Source organism: Pristis pectinata, chromosome 22 (assembly GCF_009764475.1).
Source record: "Pristis pectinata isolate sPriPec2 chromosome 22, sPriPec2.1.pri, whole genome shotgun sequence".
Lineage (NCBI taxonomy): Eukaryota > Metazoa > Chordata > Chondrichthyes > Rhinopristiformes > Pristidae > Pristis > Pristis pectinata.
Window position 1 is genome coordinate 28521508 of NC_067426.1, and position 22213 is coordinate 28543720.

Below are 22213 nucleotides of genomic sequence, written 5' to 3' on the forward strand. Positions count from 1 at the left end.
CTGACTGACAAAGGATTAATCAGACTCCTGTATGAATTCCATTGATGTTAGTCAGGCAGATAACTTTTCAAAAACACGTTCCCAATTAAAAAGGAGGCAGAAAAAGGGAGTAACTGAGAGTGCAAGAAGTTGGTTATCGGCTCATATGATATGAACAAACTATGATGCTTCAGCCAGAGAGAATACTGAGCTGGTGGAAAATAGCTGATTGATACACTTGTTAGATTATTGAGGTTGTGTGTATAACAACTTTAGAGCTTACCACGTAGCCTGGGTTCCAATGATTGGCATAAGGGCCATGGACACTTTGTAAATGAAGATGAGAAATGATGGAAATCTGCCCATATGGCTTGCATTGCATTCCCACCAGTGACTTAGAACCGAATGCCTTAATCTAACCTTTCTTTCATGACTGTATCAGTTGATGCAGACTAAGGCAATCAATTGCTTGGAATCCAACTGCATTCCAAGATTCCACTAACCACATCAGTGAATTCTTAATAAAAAGCAAAATAGATTTGTTTCATGAATCCTTTTTCAGGTTTGTTAACCACATGAACTAACGTGCTCATAGCTCAAGACCTGAACTTGCAAGATGTCTGTAGAAAAATGTACCAATATGTATAAACATTATATCCTGAGAGTATGCTGTTAGGTGTCCATGATTGCTTGGGAATTTTAGCATGGGTGAGAATGTAGCCTTAGTAAGACTTTGTAAGACTTTCAGGTCTTACAGAGGAGGACGTGGGCAGCCAACCCAGTTCGAAATGGCAAGTGGCCATTTCACTGAATTACTGGGGCTGGGACCTCTGAGTGTTTGTGTTTCCCAGCTCTGGGGAAAACCAGCAGATACAGCAAGGTGAGCACTGCCTGTACCAGAAGGTAAGTGAGATCATTGTGCTACTTGTGGGCTAGGAAGAGCAAGAGTTCTTTCACCTAGCTCCCTGTGTTTCAACCTCCCGCACCAGCATTGATCCCAGAACAGTAAGTTCTCACACCATCCTACCCAAGGAATCTGTCAACACCTCTAACTGGAAGCCAGCCATGCCACACAAAGAGATCAGAGGCCAGAGAATGCCCACACCCTCTCTCCATCAGGCTGAGTCTCACACTCCCATCCCTTGGAAGCCATGGTTTGAACCCATGGCCTAGCTCACACACAGCCCCATGTTATAGATTGGACCTCCTTTGTCCCATAGCCTCTTCTGGGATGCTTTCTGCCCTAATAGGAGCCATTCCTGGCTCTTAGACAGACTTCTATATAGATGTGTAAGGAAGAGGGATTTCCACAACTTGCAGATTTCTGTCCAGTACTCCACCCCAAACTCTTCCCATAGCCCATCTCAGTAAATCTCTGTTGTGGTCTTTTCTTATGCAGGTTGGAACCTGGGACCCAGTCAACGGCTTAAATATCACCGAGATTTCCAGAAGCAGAGGATCTAACATAACTGATTCACTGACAAACCGTTCACTGATTGTGACAACAATCCTGGTAGGTGACGCCGCTACAGATTTCCTCTTTTCACCTGACTGGTTAGAATTTGAAGTAGGATTCCACATTGCTCGGCATTCACTTCCAATCTGGGAATTAAAGTGGGTCTTAAATTCCCACTGGCAGGATACAAATCTTCGTTTAATGTCAAACTTTTCAATCTGTTACACTTCCAAAAATAGAACCTATATTTTCCTCTATTAGCTTTAAGTCATGATCATTCTAAGTCCATTGTTCGAGGAATCTTGCCAATTTCATTAACATTTGAAATGATAAAACTATTATTCATACTATTACACAGCAAAAATATTCCCATATTAGCTGAATGAGTCAATAATCGTACAAAGTTTACAATGACACTTATTAATTTGCCCTGTTGTGAACATATGGGAATAGGAGGAAGCTGAATTTTTCCATAATAAATCATTTAGTTCAATGTTCACTTCATAGGCTCATATAGTTTCCACAGAATCACTTTGCTTATTGGTCACCCTTAGTAGAACAGAGGGAACTATACCTAGATGAAGACTGAAGACAGTAAGTACAAATCACTACAGACATATTATGGTGATTGGAGGTCTCATCCCCATTCATTATCATTTGCCATGTTTAGTCTGGATATGAATTATACCTCTTCTAAAGATCCACAGAATTCTAATTCAATAGAACCCTGTACATGCCTGCTGAAGGGCTTTTTTCTTAATGACAAGAGACACATTTTAGCAATTTTTCATGGATATTGGAAGATCGAGCTGGTTCTTTGAAATACCCATTTAATTCTTTCCTCTGTCCTTGCCCCATATCCTACAGTATCATTTTCAATTATTTACTTACTTGCTTTTGTCACTACCCCGGTAGAACATCCCAGCTTCTCCTTTAGCCAGTTCCTCCTACTTTCCCTTTGTTCTTTTAAAATTGATTTTCACCTTACGTGTTCTGGTTACGAATCTACCTGCCAAGAGAAATATTTTCTCAATTTATTTTATCAAAATCACCCATCATTTTGAGCACCTTGATCAAGTATTCTCTTAAATTTCTGTATTCCAATGAAAAGACTCCAGTCCTACCATCTCTCTGCACAATATAATCATTTGTCCCTTTTATAATCATAGTGAATCTCCTTCATATTGCCCTTAGGAGATTCACCTGCTTAAAAGTAAGATGCACAAAACTGGTACAATATTCTGACTGCAGCTCCTAACTCTCCCTTGCTTTCTCTTGCTCTCAATGTTTTACTAGATATGTCTATGTTGCCTCCTTTATATTCTCCTTAATTTAATTCTATTTAATTCCCCAACATTGAACTTTAATCTACAAAATTGTTTATCTTGCAGAAGCCATTTACAGTTCATTTTCCCAACAATAAATAGTTGATACTGTTTCTTTAAGCCCAGGTGCACATCTAGTTTTTTATGTTCTAATAAGTGCAGGGATCCCAATAAAGGTGAGTGGAGCTGGACCAGGGTAATGAAGGTGTGGGCCATATCAAAGTGGCAGGTTCTAGTGAGACTGAATCTCCAGTCAAGAGAACAACAAACACAAGAGGGATAATTATCCCACTGCCCACAAACAGGCAGCCTAACCCAAGCTGCCAATTGTCACCAAACAATCTATGTCTTTTGGCAATTCTTTGGGAGAAAGGGACGGAGGAGGTGTCATTAAGAGCCCTTCTCTGGACCCATTGTCAGGAACAGATTAGTAGCTTTAAGGTCCAGTGAAGGGAAATTTGAATATACTATCTGGCTCTCAGAGAATGAACACTCCACACTCATATGCTGCAAGAAGTGATCACATTCATAATGGGCTGATAACTGATAATTAATATTCACCCCACACAAAGGCAACACTTAGAAAATCTACCACATGATATTCAAGGGCACAACATAACCTTCACTGAATTACACACCATCAACACCTTAGATACCATCATTGACCCATAACTTAATTTAGAACAGCCACATAATTAATACTGTTAAAACAAATGAGGTCAGAGGCTGGCTCTCTTGATTTTCCACCAATTACAAATTACTAGTTGGTATGGTGGAAATCTCAACACCTACCTCCTTGAGTGCAGCTCAAACAACACTTACGAATTTCCGCACCATCCAAGGCAAAATGGCCTGCTTAACTAGCAACCCCATCCTCCAACGTCCTTTACATCTACCCCTTCTACACCACTGGTGTATTGTGGCTGCAGTATGTGCCATCTACTAATGTGCGGCTACAACTTGTCTAAACTATTTTGTCCACACCTACCAGTCCACAAGTTCCACCACCTAGACCTCGAAAGGAGTGCAATGGTTCTTGTCGATGTTTGCCCACATAGCTGCATTGCACAGGACTGTGTGCTCTATGGGCTGTTCCCAGAAATACATACTGAGTCAAACATCGACTGCTGCTGGATGATCATCAACCCAATAGAAGATAGACTTTGCTTTGCCCAAAACTTATTGGTCTTTCAGTGCAAGGAGATGTCTGCAAGCGAATAGTGCCCACTGGCACATTCCAAGGTGAAGGAATATGTGTTGAGGAATTCACTGAAGCTCAGTGTAGCCACTGCAAAGGCTCTGTCAGAAAAGATCACAGTCTAGTGTCCTGTCACCACTGGACACTGAGGGTCTGGGCCATGTGTAACAGCCTCTCAAACAATTGGTGATGTGATGTTGAAGTAGGAAATATTAGTGATGTTAACCTATTGTCATGAAAGATATTGAATTGGTTGGTGCAATGAATGTAGATAATGACATGTCCTGATTGTATTTACTGTACAAGTTATGAATAAGATATATTTTGGGAGTAAAAGTCTACTACCTAGAAAGGCCAGGACAACATGTATATGGAGACATCATCTAGAAGACCATTTCCAAATAGCAAAGTCTTCAGACTTTGTGTTGTGTTGGTGTACATTGAATTTTGCTTATCTCTGTTTCATCTTTGCCATTAGGCTCGAAACTCACATCCTAACATCACAAGCAGCTCTCTACCACCCTTTTACTGTATGACAGTGAAGGTGTGGGAGTAAGCCAGAGTTAGATATTCATTTGATGTTGTGTTGATGGAAAAGTTGGATTAGAACAACCATATTATCACCTGAGTACCAATCTGTATGTACTCCATGATGGTAACACACATAATTCTCAGCATTCTCTATTTGAGGGCAGTGCGCCAATGGGTGGGGCTTTCTTTCCAACAGGTCTGTGTTGCCAGTGCAGATTATATGCCCCCCCTCCTCCTACAAGAGAGAAGGAAGTGTGTCACCAGATGTATTGCAATGTGTCAGGATGATGTGCCAGCAGTGATAGAATAGTTGGCAGTGGAAGTCACTTGTGGGATGTGGGTGGTGGGCTCTGAATAGTGGTAAGTGTGAGGGTATGGTAAACATACAAATAGTCAAGGGGAGTTGTGAGTTGCACATATTGTTGTGTGAGTGATGGTGTTTTCATGGAGCAGTGATTTAAGACCTGTGGAAATGGCCTTAAAATATTACGTTGAATCATTTAGTTGTTTAATTGATGTAGGATTGTCAATTTAGAACAAAGAACAGTACAGCACGGGACAGGCCATTCAGCCTACAATGTTGTGCTGATCTTGATGCCAATTTATACCAAATGTCCTCCTCCTGTGTATCATCCATATCCCGCCATTCCCCCCATATTCATGTGTCCATCTAAAAGCCTCTTAAACTCCACCAAACTGCCTGCTGCCACTTCCACTACCCCTGGTAACCCATTCCAGGCACCTACCACTCAATGCGTAAAAAAAAACTTGCCCTCTCTAACCTTAAAGCATGTCCTCTGGTGTTTGACATTTCTACCCTGAGGAGCAGATTCTGACTGTCTACCCTATTTATGCCTCTCATAATTTTAAAAACCTCGGTCAGGTCTCCCTCCAGCCTCCAGCACTCTAGGGAGAACAACCCAGGTTCGTCCAACTTTTTCTTATGGCTTATACCCTGTAATCCAGGCAGCATCCTGGTAAACCTCTTCTGCACCCTTTCCACAGTCTCCACATCCTTCCTCTAATGGGGCGACCAGAAATGGACACAATACTCCAAGTGCGGTCTGACTAAAGTTTTATATAACTTCAGCATGACTTCCTTACTCTTGTACTCAGCATCCCTACCAATGAAGGCAAGCATGCCACACGCCTTCTTTAACACCTTATCTACTTTCATAACCACTTTCAGTGAACTATAGACCTGGACTTCAAGATCCCTCTGTATCTCAATGCTTTTAAAGGGCCTACCATTAACTGTATACTTTCTCCTTTCATTTGACCTCCCAAAGTACAACACCTCACACTTGCCCAGATTAAACTCCATCTGCCACTGCTCTGCCCATATCTGAAACTGATCTAAATCCTGCTGTATTCTTTGATAGTCCTTTACATTGTCCACAACTCCACCAATCTTGGTGTCATCTGCAAATTTGCTAATCCACCCATCCACATTTTCATCCAAATCATTGATATATATCACAAACAACAGAGGTCCCAGCACTGAACCTTGTGGAACACCACAGGTCATAGACTTCCAGCAAGATTAACCGCCTTCCACCCCTACTCTCTGTCTTCTATGGGCAAACCAGTTCCAAATCCAAACTTGCAATTCACCCTGGATCCCATGCATCTTTATCTTCTGTATCAACCTCCCATGAGGGATCTTACTAAATGCCTTACTAAAGTCCATGTAGATAATGTCCACTTACCCTCATCAAGCTCCTTTGTCACCTCCTCAAAAAACTCAATCAAGTTTGTAAGGCATGACCTGCCTGGTACAAAGCCACACTGACTCTCCCTAAGCAGGCCATGCATTTCCAAATTCACATAAATCCTATCCCTCAGTATCCTTTCCAGTAGCTTCCCTACCACTGACATAAGGCTCACTGGCCTATAATTACCTGGACTATCCCTATTTCCTTTCTTGAACAAAGGCACAACAATTGCGACTCTCCAGTTCTCTGGGACCTTGCCTATTGCTAGTAAGGACACACAGATCCTTGTCAAAGCCCCAGCAATCTCCTCACTTGCTTCTTTCAATATTCTTGGATATATGCCATCAGGCCCTTTGGGGACTTCTCCATCTTAATGCTTTTCAGAAGACTCAGCACTACCTCCTCCTTAATCTTAGTATGTCCCAGCACATTAGCATACCCCAGTCTGCTTTCACTGTTCTCCAAATTCTTCTCCTCAAGTAAATACCAACACAAAGTACCCACTTAGTACCTCAGTCACTTGCTCTGACTCCAAGCACAAATTCCCTCCTTTATCCTTGAGTGGACCTACCCTCTCCTTAGTTATCCTCTTTTTCTTAATTTAAATATAAAAAGCCATAGGATTCTCCTTGATCCTGCTCACCAAGGACATGTATGGCCCCTTTTGGCCTTCCTAATCGCCTGCTTGAGCACTTACCTGCTATCTTTATATTCTGCAAGGACCCAGTCTGATTTTAGCTTCCTAAACCTTACGCATGTTTCCTTTTTCTTCCTGACTAAACTTGGGACTCTCTCGTCATCCAAGATTAGCTTACCATCCTTGTCCTTACTCCTTAATGGAACATGCCAATCCTGAACTCTGATCAGCTGGTCTTTAAACAACTCTGCTTGGACATGTCAGACAGCAGCTGCTCCCAATCAATGCCCCTTAGCTACTGATTTATCCTGTCATAATTTGCCCTTTATCAATTTAGTACCTTCCCACAAGATCCAATTTTATCCTTACTCATAGCTATCTTAAAACATAATGAGTTGTGGTAATTATTCCCAAAATGTTCACCCACTATCAGGTCTGTCACCTGCCCTGGCTCATTTCCCAAAACGAGGTCCAGTATGTTTTCTCCTGTAGTTGGACTCTCCACATACTGTTTCAAGAACACCTCTAGGATGCATTGAAGAAATCCTACCCCATCTAAGCCTCTTAGTTATTGATACTGTATATAGACATCTTTTAAATGTTGTCTATCAGTATCTGGTGGCTAAAATATTGACAACAACTTGAAAAGTTTTCCTGAACTAGGACAACCAGAGTAGTCTTGTAGATTGGAACTGGGTCTGAGCCAGTGCCTGAACTGGAAATATTCAATATTATGCCACTAAAACAAATAGAAACTCAAATGTTTGTTCTTCTGGTAAAGATTTCAATTTCAGAAAGGCAATGCTTTTTGCACTGCCTTATACACATTGCACAGATACAGTATATAAGCAGAAGGAAATAGCTGAAATTCTTCAAGATTGTCTAAAGAAATTACACTTCAGAAGATATTGTAAATACCGTTTCTATTTTGTCAAAGTAGCATTTCTAAGACATATGATATAGATTGTTAAACCTTCTGCTCAGATGGAAGTGTAGGTTTAACAGAGAGTGAGGAAAATATTTCACATATCCCTGAAGTAATCTACAGGCCATAAGCCTTTGAAATTGAGAGCACCCTCAGTGGAAATGCCGGTGTTGAATCTATTATTTTTCTGAAGAGTTGCCTGAATGGGATGCCCTGTTTATTTTCAGTATCAAATTTTCTATTACAGTGTGAACCTGCAGTTAACAGATCTCATCAAATAAAATAGGGACACCTTCAGAGAAAAATGTATTGATTATAGTCATCATGGTGAGTATGGTAGAGGTTGCGGAGAAAAACATCAGTTCCAGTAATTCGGTAAAACCCAATTCTGCTGCAAAGAGCCACAATTAGTCATTGTCTTAGTGAAATGTTATGCAGCAATAGGAAGGCAGGGTAATACTAAGCAGGTTAGCAACCTCAGTAGAGTTTGACACGAATACAATTTGTGCACTAATTAACCTGATAGAATGAGAGATGTTCTTCCAGTTGGTGCATTGCTTTATTGATGAATTTAATGCATTCTTGTGAGGATGACTGAGTGCTGTATTGCTTTAATAGATGCTCTGAATTCAAACTTCAAACTTTAGCAATGAAAACCTCTCATGGTACAGTGCAGTTTCAACAACAAGGTTAGTGATAGAAGAATCAAGGAACTATTACACAGTACCAAATTGTGAAGCCAAAGCACCGCATTCCTTCTTAGGAAGTTAGAGGAAGAAATGTATTATTAATATAACAGTAAATACAAATTCATTTGCAACTGTTTTCACAAAGGTGGGAAGCTTTTTTCTAGAAAGCAATTTCACTTTGTCTGGGAGATGCTTAGTTGTGATAATGCGATTGTTCAGATTTGAAGTTTCTGGGAATGCAAGTTGGACCTTTGGATAGTGGTTTTCATGTTAACTTTATCTTTACATCCATGGGCTTCTATACCATGGAGGTCTATGATCCTTCAAATCCAAAGACCGATCTGAGGCACCCCACCAGCATTTAAAGAGCTACCCTCGAGGACAGCTTGAGGCAACAAACATTACCAGGTTTACATTAGCAAAGGCTGACCTGAGCAGCATTTATTGCTTTCCCTGAGTCATTGTTCAATCATAGAGTCATAGAAAGATACAGTAAGGCCCTTCTGCCCACTGAGTCCACACCAACCATCAGCCAGCCATATACACTTCATTCGGTATTAATCACATTGTTTTTTATTCTTTCCACATTCTCATCAACTCTTCCCAGATTCTACCACTCACCTGCACACTGGAAGTTATTCACAGTGGCTAATTAACGTACCAATCTGCTCTTCTTTGGGATGTGGGTGGAAACCAGATCACCCAGAAGACACCCATATGGTCACAGGGAGAATGTGCAATCTCCTCACAGACAGCACCCAAGATCAGGATCGAACCCAGATCTCTGAGGCTGTGAGGCAATGGCTTTACTTGCTGCACCACTGTGCTGCCCTTAGTCTTGAAAAAATAAATCTGTTTCTGATGATTCCAACGATAGAATCAAGGAATTATGGTAATTCAGGCCACTCTAGCATAATCAGAGATCCCACCCACCCAGGACCTTCTCTCTTCTACCCCATCCCGTCAGGCAGAAGATACAAAAGCCTGAAAGCACGTACCACCAGGGTCAAGGACAGCTTCTATCCCGCTGTTATAAGCTTATTGAATGGTTCCCTACCATGATAAGATGGACTCTTGATGTTACAATCTACTCATTGTGACCTTGCACCTTACTGTCTGCCTGTACTGCACTTTCTCTGTACTGTAACACTTTACTCTGCATTCTGTTATTGTTTTACCTTGTACTACCTCAACGCACTGTTGTAATGAATTGATCTGTATGGACAGTGTGCAAGAGAAGTTCTTCACTCTACCTTGGTAGATGTGAAAATAATAAACTAATTTAATATTCCAATATACCTATGTGCAAACTCCACACAGGATCAAACCCAGATCTCTGAGGCTGTGAAGCAGTGGCTTTACTTGCTCTTGAAAACATAAATCTGTTTCTGATGATTCCAATGAGAGAATCAAGGAATTATGGTCACTCAAGTAACTCAGAGGGAGGCCATTCAGGCCACTGAATCTATGCCAACTTAATGTGGAGCAATCTATTACTCACGATAACAATTTCCAATTTTTGCAAAACAGTTGCAAATGAATTTTTGTTCACTTTATATTAGTACCACTGTTCTACCTCTGTCTCCATAAGAAGGAATGGAAGTGATCTTAATCCACTCTGCTCACACTGTGCTTGCAGGCAGTGAATTCCAGATTACCGGTGTTCTCTGCACCAAAGTATTCTTCCTTACAGAACCCTGTAATCTTTAGCCCTTACTTTAAATCTGTGTCCCTTAGTCCTCAAAGCAGATTACAAAATTCAAATGTTGGATAAAATATAACATAATGGTTAAATGTTATTCAGCAAGAGAGAGCAAAGAATGTAATTAAGGTAAGTATTAAGATCTCTTCAAGTATTATTGAAGACTAAAGCCAGTCGTGTTACCTCCTTCCTGAAACTTTTGAGTTTATTAAAAATTGATGGACAAATATACAGTGAACCCATACTTCTGCACTCTCTTTTTCTCTGGATATAAAGGTAACAAAATACTGTTCTCACCAAACCAGAGGACAGCACTCTTTGCAACCCCATACCAGCCACAGAGTCTCAAATGAAACTCATTTATCAGAAGATGACAGATGCTTTGCTTGCAATTTACCACCCATTGATATCATTGGCTGGGAATTAACAAGCAATGTGCCCTTGATTTTCCATTTGGTGTCTCAGACCCCAAAGCAAGTGGTTCCTCTTGAAAAATTGTGAAATCCTGCCTGAATCTTTGCTTGAAGGAACTGTCTTTCCAGCCATTCTGGTTTAGAGTATCTAATCCCTCTGCCAGCCTTCCACTAACAGTGCCCACTCACCCAACTTTCTCAGTCATTGTGTCCAAAAGGACCATGGGCTGACTTCCTGCTGATGAAACTGCACTTGGCATTTCCAGTTTTACTCCTTTTCCAAACAAAGGGAAATTGCCAAAGTTTCATAAAATTATTGTTCCTTCAAGACCCTCATATTCATTATATTTGGGATTCCAGAAATGACATGAAAGGCATCCATAAATACAAGACTTTCATGTTTGACTCTGCACAAGCCATTGATCTGGGTTAACAGGGTGAGGTGCTTCTTTGCATGAAGCTTATTTGTACTGATTGAATGATCAGAACTGTTGCTCTGATTGTTCACTTCACTGTGGAATAAAGCAGCTTAATGATTTGATTCAAACCTTTGAATCTTTACACATCCTTTTCTCACATTCATACAGCCCCAGATTTTGCATCTGCATGCACTATGTATTGTTTATTTATCATGGTTTTATCTTGAACCATTAAATCTCAAACTCAATTTCATAGCCTCATAACATTCTGTGTACAGAAATTTCTGCTCTTCTGATTTAAATCTGAAAAGCAGCCTAATCCGCTTGATTCTGTTATTAACCCCTCAATGAAAGGAATCAACCTACCCTTACCATCTTAATATAATGAAAATCTTTTACTACATTGCCCATAAATTGTATTGTTCAAATAAAAATTATGAATATTTTCAAATTGTTATATTTTCTTCAAACAGGCAGAGCCTAGTGAATATGCAAAAAAGAACTGTATAGGTAAATTGTTGAATAGGGGATATAAAATTAAAATGAATGATAAAATACTTAATGATATGGTGATTCCTGCACTCGTGTAACCATTAGGATGTTGACATGGGTTCTAGCTGTCAGGAATAAAAATAAGAATCAGAATCAGGTTTATTATCACTGACATATGACATGAAATTTGTCGTTTTGCAGCAGCAGTACAGTGCAAAGACATAAAAATCTATAAATTACAAAAATAAATAAATAATGCAAAAGAAGGAATAAATGAGGTAGTGTTCACAAGTTCATAGACCATTAAGAAATCTGATGGCGGAGGGGAAGAAGCTATTCCTGAATCGTTGATTTTGGGTCATCAGGTTCCTGTACCTCCTCCTTAATGGTAGTAATGAGAAGAGGGCATGTCCTGGATGGTGAGGGTCCTTAATGATAGATGTTGCCTTCTTGAGGGACCGTGTCTTGAAGATGTCATCGATGGTGGGGAAGGTTGTGCCCGAAGTGGAGCTGGCTGAGTCTATAACCCTCTGCAGCCTCTTTCGAACCTGTGCATTGTGTATGGAGGCTCCATACTAGGTTGTGATGCAACCAGTCGGAATGCTTTCCACCGTACATCTATAGAAATTTGTAAGAGTATTTGGTGACATAACAAAGTAGAGCCGCTGGCATGCCTGCTTCGTGATTGCATCAATGTGCTTGGCCCAGGATAGATCCTCTGAGATGTTGACACCAAGGAAATTGAAGCTGGTCACCCTTTCTGCTGACCCCTCAATGAGGACTGGTGTGAGTTCTCCCAACTTCCCCTTCCTGAAGTCCACAATCAGTAGATAGGACATATACACTTATGATTTTGCTTGATAACCTTCGGAGTTCACAGAAGTATCATTAAAATTATTTTCTTTTAAATTTTACACTCCTTTATTCATGTGTCTTAGATGGGTAAATATTGTGGATTGATTCTGCAGCGCTGTAGAGTATGATCCGTCACATTGATGGGTGCCTCGATATCTGCAGGCAGAATGTCTGACCCTGTATGCATTAATGTGGCTAAATGGTTGTGCAGGCAGCTGTAAAGTGAGAAAAGCAATTCTAGAAATTAGCCGGAAGTGTCACATTCCACCATGTCCTGAGTATAAATTGCTCTATGAATGTACAAGCTATGAGAACAGTAATGGTGAGAAAGAAAGGGAGATAGACGTGGAGTTTAGAACAATGAGGGTGACCTTATTTGAACATGCAAGACCCATCGTGGATTTGACAGGGTAGATGTTGAAATGTTTTCATCAGCAGGAGAGTCACGAACAAGAGGACCCAGCTGCAAAATAAGGGGCTGGTCACTTAAAACTGAAGTGTGCGGAGATTTCTTCTCTGGGAAGGTGGTGAATCTCTGGAATTCTCTGTTTCCGAGAATGGTGGAAGCCAGGTCATTAAGATATATTTATGCTGGTAATGGACAAATATTTGAAAGATTGAGGAATTGACAGTGAAAGGGAATCAGCAAAGAAGAGGAGCTGAGGTCAGGAAAGAACAGCCATGATCACATTGAATGACGGGCAGGCACAAGGGACCTGGTAACGTACTCCTGCTCCTGTTTTCTGGTGTTCTTGTGTTCCGATGACAAGTGGCTTTTAATTGTCCAAAGAGCTACATAAGTAATCATAATACTGTCATAAAATAGAGGCTCCTTATATTCTAAGAAGCATTTAGGAATACTGACATGTGGGAGTTGCCTGTTTATACATGACCTGAGGTTAGCTTGTTGTGACAACAGAGTTCAGGTGCTGGGAAGTTTTTTAAGTTTTGTTTCCTCACCTAAAATATGTCCAATTATAAACATGTAATTCCCTTAAATTGGCTTCGCCCCTGAAATGTTAGTGAAGTTAAGGGTGCCCCATTGTAATTACTGAAATTGTGTTTAATCACCTGGAACATAATTCAAAATTATGACTTGGCAACATTAAAAATCGTATCAAGCAACTGATGCGAAACTGCAGAGAGTTGTGGGCACAGCTCAAAGCATCATGAAAACCAGCCTCTCCTCCATCGATTCTGTCTATCCCTCTCGTTACCTCATTAAAGCAGCCAACATAATCAAAGACCCCACCCACACCAGACATTCTCTATTCTCCCCCCTCCATCAGGCAGAAGATACAACAGCCTGAAAGCATGTATCACCGGGCTCAAGGACAGCTTCTATCCCACTGTTATAAGACTATTGAACGGATCTCTTGTATAAAATGGACTCTTGACCTCATAATCTACCTCGTCATGGCCTTGCACTCACCTTACAGTCTGCCTGCACTGCACTTTCTCTGTAACTGTAACACTTTATTCTGTACTCTGTTATTGTTTTCCATTGTACTACCTCGATGTACTAATGTGGTGAAATGATCTTAATGGATGGCATGCAAAACAAAGATTTACCTATTTTAATTTACCAGATACTAGACAGTAAAGGAGAGGAGAGCTGAAGTCCTGTTTACTCAGTCCAGAGGGGAGGGGAGAGCAAAACTTAGTGTTAGATTAAAGTTGCTGTTGAAGCTGCAGATTCTGTTGTTTGTAGCACTAGATCTTTACCTCTGAAATATGAACATACAGCCAGAAAGTGGATGCAGTCAATGAATAGCCACCATAAGTTGTCTCGCTTCAGATAGTTGACAGATTGGCCAGGATGGTTATAGGTATCCGCAGAGAGGAAGGGAAGTTATCAGGTTACTGTGAAAACTGAACTTCAAGTAAATGTATTTCATCACAGAATCAGAAATCCTACTTATCTTGTCACTTACTGAAAATCTTCAGACAGGACTTCTGCAAGACTGGGATTAATTACTTACTGGACTGTTGCAGGAGGTAGTTAAGAGAGCAAATGTCATATTGACCTTTATTGCAAAGGGATTGGAGTTCAGAAATAGGGAAGTTTCATTACAATTATTCAGACTGCTGGTAAGGCCACACCTGGAGCACTGCACACAATTTTGGTCCCCCTGCCTAAGAAAGGATACACTAGAATTGGATGTAGTTCAAAGGAGATTCAGCAGGGATGAGAGGATTGTTATAGCAAGAGAGGCTAAACAGGTTGAGTCTGTGTTCTTTGGAGTTCAGAAGAATGAGGGTGACTTTATTGAGATATATCAGATCCTGAGGGGACATGAGGGATGTTGGATGTTGAAATGTTTTCACTAATGGGAAAGTCTCAAATGAGGGGACATAGTTACAAGATAAAGGGCCAGTACTTTAAACTGAGGTGTGTAGAAAATTCTTTTCACAGAGGGTGTGAATCTCTGGAATTCTCATTACAAGTACTTCAGCTGGAGGTAGATACATTTGTGAAAGATCGGAGGGTTGAAGGTTATGAGGAAGTGGATCATATTGAATGGAAGGACAAGCTTGAAGGGCCAAATGGCCTACTCGTGCACTTATTTTCTTGTGTTCTTGTAAATATAGATAGGCAGGGCAAGTCTCCTGTCCTGCATGGATCATGTGTCCTTAAATCATGACTTATTTATGAAACACTTCATCAGTATTACTCATTCCTGATGGTTCTCAGAACAAAGTTTTTGTTAATACCATTCCATGGTACACTCAAACCATCCCATTAACTGGTTTCCTGAAAGAAAAAGTAATCACCCACTTCATCGCCTAACAGTTTGTTTTTTAAGATCAGCTGCTGAACAATGTCAGGATCAAGCCTGTTCCGCATTTTATGTTAACAATGTTGTCTAATTTGTTCACCCCAATGCGTAAAGAACTGATCACTTGAATGTCAAGAAAGGAGTGTGTGCAAATTTGTTTCTCTGTTGATGCCATTGGGGTAAACCAGTTATGTTCCATGGATGTTTTACAAATGGAAGACTACTTTTCCTTTCCTGAAAACTTTACTTGAATAACTTTGTGAATAATGTCATCAGAAAAGGTTAAACCTCAAAATGACTGTTGGATGTTGAGGGACAGTTACGAACAGAAGCTCTATTCTGTCAGTACGGTCGTTTGAAGGGTGATACCATGCAGCGACATTTGAACTTCACCTAGAGTGTTTGTAAATCTGAATAAATGAGGCTTGGCACGCATAATATGTGTGAGACACTTAAAAGAGAGGAAACTACTATCTAATTGGCTTCAAGCTAATTTTAGAACTTAATAAAGCTCTTATACTCAGTCTTGGTAATTCATTATTGTCACTCACCTAGGTAGGGCATGTATCCAGACTAAATGTTTTCAGCATTGAAAATGACCTTGGCAATTAACTGTTGCTAATTTGACTTGTTCGCAGGAGGAACCATATGTCATGTTTAAGAAGTCTGACAAGCCACTCTCTGGTAATGACCGGTTTGAAGGATACTGCATTGATCTGCTGAAGGAATTATCCAATATCCTGGGATTTGTTTATGATATTCAACTGACACAAGATGGAAAATATGGAACTCCAGATGAGAAGGGGCAGTGGAATGGCATGGTGAAAGATCTTATTGACCACGTGAGTAGCACAGGGATTTTGGATAAGATTTTAACACCTCTGGGCATTCTAGCAGTAAGTTTGGATGCATTTCTGAAGCGTTGTTTCACACCTTCACTCTGGCAGAATACAGTCCATTAGAGGAACCACAAAAATAAACATCTTACATTAAATAAGCTTTTGAGATTTCTGTAGTTTCGATAACAATGTGTCTAAAATCACTTCTGAACCAGGAAACAGTTGTGTTTCAGATGTCTCTGCATACTTGATTCATAATGGTGACCAGAATGAATACAAAGTTAAAAATATGCTAATGCATTTTAACATTTAAAATGCAGCAGGATTAATCACAGAACCAAGCACCTGGAATTTGTGGAAAAATATCAACAGAAATATCAATAAAATTGTGTTGGAAAATTCACGTGAACATCCTGTGCTAGATTGGACCAAGTACAGGGAGTGCAGTCTCATTTGTTTGAATCGAGGAGAACAGCTACAAGGGGAAAAAACAAACTGCTGGAGGAACTCAGTGGGTTGAGCAGCATCTGTGGAGGCAAAGGGATGGTCGACGTTTCAAGTTGTGACCCTGCATCACAACCTAATGCTTGATCATCACCCTAAACGTCGACAATCCCTTTCCCTCCATAGATGCTGCTCGACCCATTGACTCCCTCCAACAGTTTGATTTTCCAACAAATTCCAGCATATGTCGTCTTGTGTGTCTCCAACAGCTACAAGGGACTGTACATTAGAAAATTTATATGTGTCTTTAAATTATATGAAGTTTTTGATTGTTTTAGGCTTTTTAACTCTACGTTTTTAAAAATAACAAAAAATACATTTTAAACATGTTCCAGTAGGCTAAATGAGATAGACTATACTTCTCTACAATCAAATGGGGAGAGGGGTGGGGTGGTGAGGGCAACACTGGCTGCCTCCTGCTCATTGGTCAGACTCTCCTCTGCACGTTGCAGCCGTCCAATCACCTAGGCCGAGGTCAAACATTATTCTGAAGTTAGTCAGTGGTGAGTGCGAGTGGAGTGTGCACTGCCGACCACAAGCTCTCGTCCAATAAAGTCAAAATCATCCCTTCTTTGATTTAGATAAAAGCATGTATAAAAAGGGATCAATAACCTTTGAATGTCATTCAGAGCTAATGGTCAGTGCCAGGTTGCTTTCATTTCTGTAGCATAGGATGTTTAATTGCACAGCAGTGTAGGCAGGTGTGAAATGACTGGTCTCTGTCCCACAAGTTATGCCCTTGCCTGTCCATCATCTTTTTAAGCAGTCCATCGGGATTAACGTTGACTTGCTTCCACTCTGGTTCTGCAGGTTCTGAGGTGACTGGTGAGGCTAATGTGAGCTCCACAGGTTCTTCCACAGGTGGGGCAGGAGGTGGCAGGCGGGTGGGTAGTTTGTAAGGTGGCATGCTGTTTATGCAGGGCTTCTGTTTGCTCCCAATGCATACACTCAAGGTTCTCTGTACCATCCTGAAGGGTCTTTGACAGGGATTGACAGCAGTCATAAGAACAGCCATTGTTCTTGAATAATTCATATCTCCACTAGAGCCACTCTTTACTTAACCCTCAGGACACAGGTGCAACTAGTGCAGCCAGCATGCACTTACCATTGGCTTCAGTGGCAAAGGGCATCACATTGTAAGACTGTTGGAACCAAGACATGAAGTAAGACTCACAGCTCCCTCCGTTTATTTGCATGAGACCTAATTCAGATCTGGTCCAGAAATGGTCCTTGTTAGAGACCCCTTAATTCATCGACACAGTGCACCAACAACAGCTTTGTTCATAGGCTCATTGCTTAAGGATTTGATACCCCTGGCTGTTGAGTCTGGTTTATTTGGCCTTGCACCAGAGTGAGGGCTTTCCTTTCAATGCTGCTTGAACACGGAGAGTTTGGCACTGTTTGGGCTGTGGAGGTCATGCAGGACAGAGGCTGGTGAGTTCTGGGGGAAGGTCAGTGATCAGAAATGGTCAGCTGCTGAAAATCAGAGATACAACCTTTGATTGCTGGTCAGAGGATGGTGAGTCAGGGGCTGATTTCCAGTCCATCACATGGGGATCAGTAAATCGGTGAGGGTGGTACAGTGACTGGGTATTGTTTTTGGGAAACTAGGTCCTAAGGATTGAGAGCTTGGGGTGCAGGGGTCAGGAAATGGAGGGTTCAAAAGATTGTTGGCTGGGAGTTAAGGGATGGGAGTCTGGGGGAGTCATGCAAACAAGGCCTAGGAGTCAAAAGATTCAGAGGTGGTGAGGAGGCGCATGGGTTGTAAGCTTAGGGGGATGTTGACGCCATAGAGAACAGTACTGCAAGGGGCCTGAGGCAAGCAGGTATGGAAATAAATTAAAGGGAACCTCTCTGGATTGGATTTTCCACACTGATGTGATCTGGGTGAGGGAGGCCTTTAAGTCACATTGGGACGGGGAAAGCAACACCACTTTAATCTTATGGATTGAGAATTCCCACATACAATGCTTTGGAATGACATTCACTAACTTGTTCTTGCACAGGGAATGACATCATTACCTGTGCATCCACTATAGAAAACAGGTCACTGACACAAGCCCCCTTCACAACTGGAATTGGTTGGTTAAATTAATAAATGAAACCATCATATTCCTGTTCCTTTCTGGAGAAGAATCAATGCTGATGCACACAATGATGAAGAAAATAACACTATGTGATTGAATTTCCAGGCAACCAAATTTTAATCAGTAACATTACAGAGTAATAAACAACTCTATTATAAAAAAAGAAAATCCTGGAAAAAAGACTCAACAGTAGGCCACACTGTACAACTTTAGCCAGACTTCACATCATAAGCAACACATTATACAGGCAAAGGAGCTTAACTGTCCATTCAGTGGCTGTCTATCAGTTCAACCTATTATAGACATTCCCCTTGTTATACCCACTGCCATCCACCACCTTCTCTCTTTCTCATTTCTGATAAAGGGTCTTCCACCTTTCTCTTTCCACAGATGCTGCCTGACCTGCTGAATTTTTCCAGTTTTATTTCAGATTTCCAGCATCTGCAGTTATTTTTTTATTAACAATTCTATTATGTCGGTTTTTCCTGGGTAGAGATAATCTGGTTATTGTTCCTATTCAATCTTGAATCACCGACAAGTTCTTTAAAAAACTTTGAAATCTCCAATTATCACAATAATGAGCCGGTATAATTAATGATGGTATGGCTTTGCTTTCATGAACTGTACCTCAGAAAAGATCCTTCAGAAACAAACATCTGCCTTTTTCCATCCTGTTTTGCATTTGTCCCTTTTACATTATACAACAAAACAACCCATATTGTAAAATAAGTTTAGAGACATAAATTCTGCAGTTACTTTCACCTCAGCATGTGCTAAAGTGAGAATGTTGGCAAAATCAAACCCTGGCACATCAAACCCAAAACCAGACCATCACATGAAAAGCAACCAAAATTTTTAAGTGTGTGAGATTAAACCAAATTTTAACGTTATGTATTTTTGGAGACAATTAGGGCATTTTAGAGAGCAAAATAGTGTCTTTGTTTCACTGTCCCTCATTTGGGTTGTGCCAAGATGACTTTGTGCACCAGCGTGTCTACAGTTTCTTGTAGGTGCAAATCCCCCATATAAAACTATCTTTAATTCAACACCATCAGGTAATCTCTTTCACAGGCTGCTGATGTGCTAATTGGAGGTATAGTATTATGGCTGTTTCTGACATTAAGGGACACCACTTGGACATGATAAATTAAACTCCCCTCACTTTCAGAGTGATGGTCTAGAACGTAGGGAATTGCCAATCAACTGCAGTTCAGCTCACTCCTGACTTTCAGGCCTGCAGATTGCAAGACAGAAGTCAGTAACAAGTGCTGAATCCAGAGGCAGAGCACAGAGGTCTGCAATTTGCATCGGGTCCCTCAGGTCTATTGTAAGGGGTGAAAAAGGCAACAGATCTTGATGGAAAATGAAACTATCTTTTTTCTTCAATTATGTTTAAAAAAATATTTACTTCCATTTGAGCAGGTTTAAAATGTTCTTGATTGTTAGAGACACTTAAAATCTGCACAATGACCTTTGACAGTAGTGGGCTGTCAGGGTTGTCCTGGCAGTTTTGCCTCAGGATCTGCCACCTGAGGCTTAGTTGCTTCATGCTGTCTGCACCACCATCTGAGATGGACCTTGGGGTAGATTAGACCTGCGTTTGGGGGATAAAGTTGGAGAGATGTGCATGGGAAGCAAACCAGATTAAGCACAAACTGGCTGGATATTCCCCAATTTAGAGTTCAATTTATTTCACATAGATATTAGGACAAATAGATATTCCCTTCCAAAAATATATAAAGTAAGCCATAAAATCTACTAAGAAGGTAACACTAAATAAAATCAAGGATTGGTTCATGAAAATGCTACTGTCTCATCGTTTTCTATGGAAATACTGGTGGTCTTTTAAAGGTACTTGCTTGAGTATAATAATTGTCCAAAGAATTGTTTACATGACTCTAAATGAAGGTGCTTTGCCTCTGAAGTTATTTTTGAACTTTTGGTTAATGAATTTTCTTTGTCCTGGTTTGAATGTATGCTGATTGCTTGCAGCTCAATGGTTTAATATATTTTGCAGTTAATCAAAAATAAAAAAAACTGCAGATGCTGAAAATCTGAAACAAAACCAGAAAATGCTAGAAACACTCAACAGGTCAGGCAACATCTGTGGAAAGAGAAACAGAGTTAATGTTTTAACTCTGAGACCCTTCATCCAAACAGAACTTCAACCTGAAAGGTTAACCCTGTTTCTCTTTCCACAGATGCTGTTTTACTGGATGATTGTTCCAGCATTTTCTGTTTTTATTTTGCTGCTTCCCAAGTTCCAGTGGCCCACCTATTTCTTTCTGGGTGAAAGCACAGTAGCAAGTGTTAATGTTCTGAAGTCTGATGTGTTCAAGTCTCTCCAGTGGATATTGGTTATAAGGATAGGAGTTAAAGCACAATGAAATAATACTTCCGGTTCTAGGCTTAATTGTCTCTCATTTATAACACTTAGTTTAACTTCACTGTAATTATTTGATTGCCTTTAAATTTACCTGCATCCATAAAAAATCTATAAATATTTCATGAACAGTTTATAACACACCAAACTCCTTTCATTTACTGTTGTCTTCAAATAAGTGATGATCTTTATAGCCTTTTTAGGAATAAGAGGTTCACACTGATATGTAAGATCAGAGCAATACCAAAAGTCTGCAGGAGTCTCAGAGGTTCAGTGTTTCACATCAGACATTAAATGGTAGATGTAATTTGAGAAAGATCTAGGTGCCCTGACAGATCTTTACCTTTCAATGAATGCTACACCAGGTATCACTGCTATAAATTGTGGAGGATACGCTGCCATGAAAATTAAAATGCACATTTACTGGTTATTCATTTAACTAATTACTGTGTGTAAGGGCTTGCGTTTTGGTTGTTATGTTGCCTGCCTTTCATTCATTGATTGCAAAATGATTTGCAGCATCTTAAAGTTGTGAAGAATGTTGTGGAAATTAAATTCTTTTCTGCCTTTTTTGTTTACGAATATCAGTCACCTCTTGCAATTTATTTTGTACTTGTGAGATTGGAATATGTTGGAACATTGGATGAGGATAATGAGATACAGGAGAAAGGATGACTGGTGGTGGTAGGAATGTTGTAGTTTGACCTTAATCTTCCTCCAGATAAACCAAGTCTCTGTTCAGTCCACAAGTATGACCCCAAATTTCCAGTTGCCTATCTCCTTAGCTCCGTCAATTCTTAGTTTGACTTCTTTGACCTTGGCCGCCTACATACTTCTGAAGAAGCTCAACGTAATATCAAAGAACAGCTCCTTCTTCCAGCTAGAAACATTACAACTTTACAGTGTCAACATTGAGGTCAACAATTTCAGATGATCATTATCAACGTTTTGATTTCAGCTTTTCACCATTCATATTACCTCGCACATCTCCTTTGAACTTATCCCCTTCATCTTAAATGCATGCCCTCTAGTATTAGATATTTTGACCTTGGGAAAAAGAAACTGGCTGTCTACCCTATCTATGCCTCTCATAATTTTATAATCCTCAGCCTCCAAGCTCCAGAGAAAATAACCCAAGTTTGTCCAACCTCTCCTTATAGCATATGCCCTCTAATCAAGGCAGATCATCTGATCCAGATCCAAGAATCTTTAAGATTTCTTACTTATCACCCTCTTTCACTTTGCTCAATCATCCCTTTTAACATGAAATATCTCCTGGCCTCC

At 40.4% G+C, this 22213-nt stretch overlaps 1 protein-coding gene across 1 annotated transcript in view; it reads left to right on the forward strand.

Annotated features, from left to right (window-relative positions):
• The window catches only part of LOC127581567 (glutamate receptor ionotropic, kainate 3-like), a 429084-nt gene that overhangs the window by 202051 nt on the left and 204820 nt on the right, over positions 1-22213 (forward strand). Inside the window, 2 exon segments of the mRNA XM_052036033.1 lie at positions 1379-1492; positions 15755-15958. Coding sequence (XP_051891993.1) covers positions 1379-1492; positions 15755-15958 — 318 coding nt within the window.